Source organism: Penaeus japonicus, unplaced genomic scaffold (genome assembly GCF_977035675.1).
Source record: "Penaeus japonicus unplaced genomic scaffold, GWHDUDI00000001_assembly GWHDUDI00000020, whole genome shotgun sequence".
Classification (NCBI taxonomy): domain Eukaryota; kingdom Metazoa; phylum Arthropoda; class Malacostraca; order Decapoda; family Penaeidae; genus Penaeus; species Penaeus japonicus.
The window spans coordinates 31,671,711-31,679,210 of record NW_028234422.1 but is presented as its reverse complement, the minus strand read 5'-3'; the positions used below and the strand labels follow the sequence as shown (position 1 = coordinate 31,679,210).

Here is a 7,500-nt window from a genome sequence, read left to right as displayed (position 1 = left end):
ATTGTGACTTTTGCCACTAAGTGACAACTGTAGACATAATACCATAACTTTATTTTTATATATACTTGTAGAAAATTTATCATTGCAAATATTTTACTCAATTTTATTTTTACCCCCTAAAAATCCCTTGCATTGCTGAAATCTATCCCCCAGGAGTTAATTTAGATCAATCTGGGATATGAACACAAACAAGAACACGTACAAACTCAAACACGCAAACAGACAAGTACACACAAACATAAAATACAAACACACACACCTGCAGCACTGATTGTTATTGGTTTTTTTCTTTATTTATTTCTTTTTGGTAGGGCATTATTTTTCATCTGAAATTAAGGTTTATAAAGTCCTTACACAAGAAACCCATTGGTGGACTTTGAACAGAAAAGGCTTATCTAGTGCTTGAAGCATCTCTCAGAAAGATATTACAAAATTTTAAGAGAGAGCATGAAATAATGTTTGCCAAGTAATTTCCTTCAAAGGTAATTTGCCAGTATTTCCTAATACAACACAAATTATTACAAATCATCTGAAGCATTCAGTCACTATTATTAAACCTACCCCTATAAATCTGAGAAAAGTACTGAAAAGAGCAAGAACATGTACATCTAACTCACTTGCTCCCTGATCGTAAAAGATGCAGTAAACCAAAAGCACTGAAATTATAAAACTCACTGCAATACCGAAACGAGCGGTAAAACCATTTTAGTCACTGCTTATGGCTTATCTAGTGAAAAACTCCACAAGAAAAGCATTTTTTTAAGGTGAGAGTGTTGTGTTCTCTTTTCATATAAGTGTTATAATATATAAAAACACACCCATACTTATATATTAATCAATATATGTACACATGCATACATTAACAAAAATACACTTACATTTGTAAAAAATGAGCTGTAAGTTTTCACTGTGTCTATAATTTGCCTCCCTTTTTTACATGCCAGTCACCATCATAACAAGCATGGACATTATTACTTCTTGTGGTTTTAATGAAGCAACTACCTTACTAATGCAACCAAGGTAGAAAGGTTAATTAACAGCAAACTTCTGCAACTCTTCCTACTCCTCCATCATTATCAATTTGTTTAGAAGCATGACATATATATATATATATATATATATTCCATGCAGCCAAATGAAAAGCCCAACAAATGGAGATAATACCCATACTCTACATCAGAGGTCCTTATTCTTTTTTGGCTTGCAGACCCCTGGCTGTGATATGAATCTGGCTGCATTCCCCACCACCTTTGGTATGAGGAAATAATTTGTTAGGTAACAATTATAATTTGTCGCTGAAACTTAATTTACTGATTCACATAAAGCAAGACGGGATAACAGTGGGCTAATGGTCCTCCAGACCTATGGTTCAGTCACACAGAATATCTAAATAGGATCTCCCAATTAAGCTGCATATTTTTTGATCACCTATGTTTGTTGGATGCTAGCTAAAGGTTAACAAATATCATTACAGACTTGTTCATCATGAAAACCATGAAAGAGAGGCATACAATATTACACATGAATATTTCTATGACATTGCAGTATCTTCAACTCAAAAACCTCCTATACTAATCAAGGAAAATATAAATCAGTCAAAATTGCCTAGTGATCATGGATTGTTTTCAAAACTAAAACAGTTAAAATAATCAAGACCTATAGAACTGCCCAATGAATAAACTTCAACATAAACACTACAAACATAATCATGAAAATGTTTCATGAACTGCTAATTAACATGTCTTGTCCATATAATATATGTAGTTTCCATATCAACAGCACCTTTTCAGAATTCTTAGAGGTCAAATTTACAGATGTAAAATGGTATTAAGTATCTCTTGTTGATAAAATTCATTTTAAAAACTGATGTAAATGATAATCCACATTATGGCACAAGGAAGAACTTGTATAAGCACCTGAAGCCATTTTCACCCCAATAACACCATCTCCCTTCTCTTTCTTTTATATCATTCAACCAAACACTCTGAAACAAAATATGCAAATCTTTGCTTGTCAGCATTATAATGCTTATATTACACACTCACTTCGTTACCATGACTTTTGAACATACTTAATGACATTATACTTAGATCAAACTTTTTAGCAGTACAAGAAAGTGAAACATCACTCTAAATATCTCTTTTACTTAGTTCACTATAGAGTAAATAATTCTGGCTAATCAAAGTTCCATATCCAAAGTTACCAACTTCCTGAAAAGTCATTACATTTGTTGATATATATATATATATATATCAATTAATGTGTCTAATTTGTGTAATTACTAGTGGCATATGACAACTGTTTGTAACCTTGTAGTATTAAAAAAAAAGCACCATAGTTATCTCGATTATCTGTACACACTGAGTGGAAACTTCACCTTATTGATATGCAGAGAGAACACCATCTACAGCTCACTTTAGAATCCATTCCCAGTAAATGTGTATTGCAAATTGATGCTTCAAAAATCAAGGCAGAAATCATCTGTTGTTGCCATATACTGTGTATTTTCCTCATATATTTATATACTGTGCATGTGTAGTAGAATGCTTGAATATTTGTTTGTGTATCTACTGTATATGCAAAGACTGTGTAGAGATAAGTAGACAAACAGCAAATACACCTATAAGCATACTTCAATCCATGTCAGTTCACAGAAAAAAAACGAGACAAAAAAATTATTCAATAAAAAGTCATCCATCATTTGACCACCAAAAGGAGACAATGGCCTGCATAATCTTCCTTGGATAACAAACAAATATTTCATCTTTGAGAAAATTCCTTGCAGGTTGTCTAATCTACCTACATATTTTGCCAAAACATTCACCCAAGTAACAATAAATAGGTATTTTATATAAATACATAAATGCAGCATATTTACAGCATACTACCCAACTGCCCATACACACACATGCACAAATGCTCACAAGCATACCCACACTCATACTCAAACACACATACATGCACATGCAAACACACATACACGGAAAGTGATATAAAAATAAAGACTTCCTTAAAAACAAAATACTGTTGTCCTCAAACAAGTGACCCTTACTTCCAAGCTTCCTGCAGCATTACAAGTGGATGCGATGGATCTGGTGTGAATGAATGAAGGCATAACTTTTCATGATACTGGTTCCAAGCGCTGGCTCTGCATTCTCGGCTACAGTACGATGCCTGCAAAATAGATATGATATTTACATTCAGCTAAATGACTAATAAAGTATTTAATCTACAGAAATATGGAATTTCTTGCATTTCTAATTTACAGAGAAAAAAAGATTATACGTTGTGCCCTTAATGTAACTACATTGAACTTACATCAAATATTCTCATTACCTCATTCCTTCACTGTCTCATACACAATGTTCCATTTTCCTTAACATGAAATTACATAACCATTGGCATTGCAAAAATTACTGATACACAATAAATAGCAATGCAGTGAAGATGCTGTGATAGTGTACAGAAAAAAAATGTGTATGAATGTGTATGTCATTCTTCTCAAGTATGATGTAGAATTAACCCATTGCAGACGGAGATAAATTTGGTTGCCCAACCTCCGGGATAGGTTTTATTTTAGAGAGAGACCGCTTCAAGCAATATAATTTGAATCATCCCACTCTCTTTCAGTCATTCATTGTAAAACTAGAGCAGTTTTTGTGTTTTATTTTTTTGTGTGTTTTATTGAGTTTAGAGACTTATATGTGCCATATGACAAGCTCTATCAGTGCTGCAGTTGACTAAAATTGTAGTATATTATCCATATTAGCTCATTATTTTCTTTATACTCAATGTGATAGAAGTATTGCTGTTTTATGGGAGGACAAAAGACAACTTTATTTTTTCATATTTTTGTGCTGTCATGAACGAATACGAAACATATAACCACCTACAATAAAGATAACAAGAAGGGGTAGGGAAGAGGAATGAAACCTGTGCTTGTGACTGTGAGTGCCACAGTGAAAGGCATCCATATTGGCACATGAGCACATTTTAGACACTGGGTATGGATTGAGTCACCTTCCTCTTCTCGTTCTATCTGCACATCCTTCATCGGCGGTAGTTTTGAGCAAGGGTTCATCAACTTAGTGTATGCCATCACTCTATAGAGACAGTGCTTACTAGAGACCGTGGATGGGTGCCATTCAAGGCTCTCTCTCCTGCTGGTGCTAAGAAAAAGTGGTGCCATCTAGGTTTTGGACGTTAAGCTAGCACGGTATTACGGTAATTATAGTAATTATGACTGCAATAGCCATCATCACTCATTCCTTTTTCACAGCACAATAAAATAGCATAGTATTCCAAAATCCCCAGACGTCATGTACGTCACGACGCCCGTCATCAGGCTAAGGCTCCTACGTCATGTATGTCATGACACCCGTACGCAATGGGTTAAGGTGCAATCATAAACAAGTGTTTGACTTTTCATCAGTTCATTTCCAATGATTACTCTGTTCTCAATTACATGTAACAGATGCCTTAATTATGAACAATGATTGCACCTGAAAAGAAAGAGAAATACACAAATATAAACTTAAAGCTAGTCTTTTCCTTTGCAACACACATCTACTACACACATAATTCTCTAAACATCTGCCAAATTATATATGTCATAAAAGCTAATTACAAAAAACAGATTTGCAAGTCACAATTCTTTACTTCAAAGTTTTTTCAACAACTCATTTTCTCTTGAATGATTTCTCACCATACCAAAGTGTTGAAACATTGTATTATTCCAAGACCTACAGTGAGAGCAAAGTCATTCTGCTTTGTACTTACATCACACTGAGGGCACTCAATGAGGGAGTCTTTCTTTGTGTCGCAGCATTCAGGGTACGGAAGTGACAAATGGGGATTCTGAGCTAAACGGCAGGCATTCTCCTCAGCTGTTTCAAGAGGTCTTTCAAGGAAAAAAAAAATACAATAATCACTAACAAATATACTCATAACAGTGAACATGCACTAAAACAGACAGTATCAAAAGATATAAGAAATAAATCTTACCAATTATCAAGTACTTTTTTTAACTCAATAACTCTGGGTGGCATGGTCATTGCTCCAGATGGCATATATGTCATATCAATGGACGGGAAAACATCCCTACTGTGCAAGGAGCAGCAAGCATGTACTTTCTTTGTTTGAAGTGTATATGTATAAATATACATATATACATATATACATACATATATATATATATATATATATATATATATATATATATATATATATATATATATATATATATATATATATATATATATACATGTCATTAGTAGATGATGATAATAATGATGATAACTTTAAACATACTAAGGTGCTTTGGGTTCTCTAGCTAGCATAACCACACAAGAGGGGGTCAGAACCCAGGTAGGTCCATTCCCACAGAATGTCACCAGAGTGCCATCTCCAAGGCAGCTTATTATACCAGGAGAAGAAAAGAGATAAGAGACCACTATAGGTAGTGTAAGGCCTATTACAACCATGGTATGATAAAGAGGATCTGGACTAAGTGCTCTAAGTATGAAGTGCCTCTTTGCCAATATACCTGCTGTGAGCACTGCCATATTCTAAAACAATGTTAATCTGGTTTTCTTAAATGAAAAAGATAATACAATTTTTCATAAAAATAAAAACTACAAAACACTGACTACTTTTGTCATCCCATAAAACCACATTATGTCCTTAAGGGAGTCGTACTATCTTACGACTGCGATTAACGATTTTCAGTTCTCCTGACAACAGTTTTTTAAGTATGCTTATCAAAATTTAACATGGCAATTATTGTCAAATAATGCTACTATATATGTAATTTCATTAAAATCAGACAAGTAGTTTTGGTGTAAAAAATAAAAACACCTCGATTTCGAGAGACTTTAGAAAGTGTGTTATAATTTTTTAACTATTGAGAGAATGACTATTTCCTTTCGTTAATACATAGAAGAAACCCTCATCTAAAAAACTATGGGGGTTTTTAAGCCTATCTTAAAAAATAAATGCACAGTGACAATTGCAAAAACGATTTTTTTTTTATCTTTAATTATGCCCTTTAAAAAATTATTATTAATTCCTAAAACAAAACAAATGCGTTTCCTCCCATATATTTTTAAAACCCATTCCCACGATTATTTTGCTACAAGAAATATAAAAATCGATCCATTACACGCCGAGTTATTCCAACATTAATGAAAAAAAAAAAGTTTCGAGATAATTGCGATTTTATGTTGCACATTGCATTACAACATGTAGATGACAAGGAAAATTATTAATATGGAATCTGTACTTATATATTTCATCAGTAAGGTATGTGAAGTCATTATTGGGAGGTCAGGTCACTTCCAGGGCACTCCAGGTCATTGCCAGAATGGGGTGGGGATGCTGATGAGTACTTGCTTCAGCAGGTGTTTGTTGGTCTGTTCGTTTTCTTCTGAAAGTTTTCTACTCTAGAGTCAATAAACGCTTTCCTTTTAGCACTCACATGAGGCATTTTGAATTATTCACAAGAAAATACACCAAAAACACGTAATAAAGCACCGCCAAAAAAGCGACATGATCTCTCTCGCGTGCTATAAGGGTAAAAAAAAAAACAGCAGCAGCAGCAGCAGCAGCAGCAGCAGCAGCAGCAGCAGCAGCATATACAGGATAATTGTCGTCACTGCCACGCCTCCCTCTCCGCATCAAGGTCGTTTGGGCCATTTAAAGATCGGCCATTTAAACCTAATGTTTTCGTCGTATAACCGCTAGCGATGTCAGAGATGATGTGTCTGACTGTGACGAATTCACACACAATTATTAAAAAAATATGATTTTTCGACCCAATTCGACATATGACTCCCTTAACCCATTCACGCCAGGGCCGTTCCGGTTTTGCGCAGTCGCAATACCGGGGTTCTCGAACACATAAGCCTAACGCCTCTAGATTCTCAGGCACACAAGACGCGAGCCTGGCTTCCCCTCATAGCTCGTCCAGGGCGTCTGACGCGGAAACCACAATACGTGCTATCACGTCACCCGGCGTGAATGGGTTAACACAGAGTGCAATCCATATGATGAGTCTATTACATCCTTGACATAGCCTGTCAGAATGGCTAGTACAGTCCTCACAATATTGTAAAACAGAAAAGTCGTGCATTGCACAAAAGGATCACCAGAATTTCAGAGAGAATGTACTTAATGCTGATAGAGTGCACTACTCATCACATGGCACTGGCTGATGTTGGACACAATGCCTGAGAAAGGGACAGGCACCTACGACTGTTTTCCGGAGGGATGACCATGCTTTCTGCACAAACACCCAGAGTTATAGTTAATATATAATCACTTGTAATAAAATATGAATAAAATATAAATACAAATAAAACATATATTCATATAAAATAAAAACAACAACTTTTACTCACCTCATACAGTAATCACAGGCCAAATAACCATAGGCAGCATTCCACAGAAACTGACAAGACACTAAAGGCCGTTCTTCAAAAATAACTTCTCCAGCTTTGAAGT

General features: G+C 34.9%; 1 protein-coding gene across 3 annotated transcripts in view; it reads right to left on the bottom strand.

The window, feature by feature from the left end:
* Positions 1-7,500, bottom strand: part of Smyd5 (SET and MYND domain containing, class 5) — a 25,651-nt gene that overhangs the window by 17,962 nt on the left and 189 nt on the right. Inside the window, exons 2-5 of one of the 3 annotated variants that reach the window (XM_086548333.1) lie at positions 7,398-7,500; positions 4,780-4,900; positions 3,053-3,174; positions 1,165-1,248 (exon numbers count right to left, since the gene is read on the bottom strand). The exon at positions 7,398-7,500 is cut by the window's right edge and continues 25 nt beyond it. In XM_086548333.1, the coding sequence (XP_086404459.1) occupies positions 1,165-1,248; positions 3,053-3,174; positions 4,780-4,900; positions 7,398-7,500 (430 nt within the window). The remainder of the gene's footprint in view (positions 1-1,164; positions 1,249-3,052; positions 3,175-4,779; positions 4,901-7,397) is intronic. The other 2 variants (XM_086548334.1, XM_086548335.1) reach the window with 2 other exon arrangements.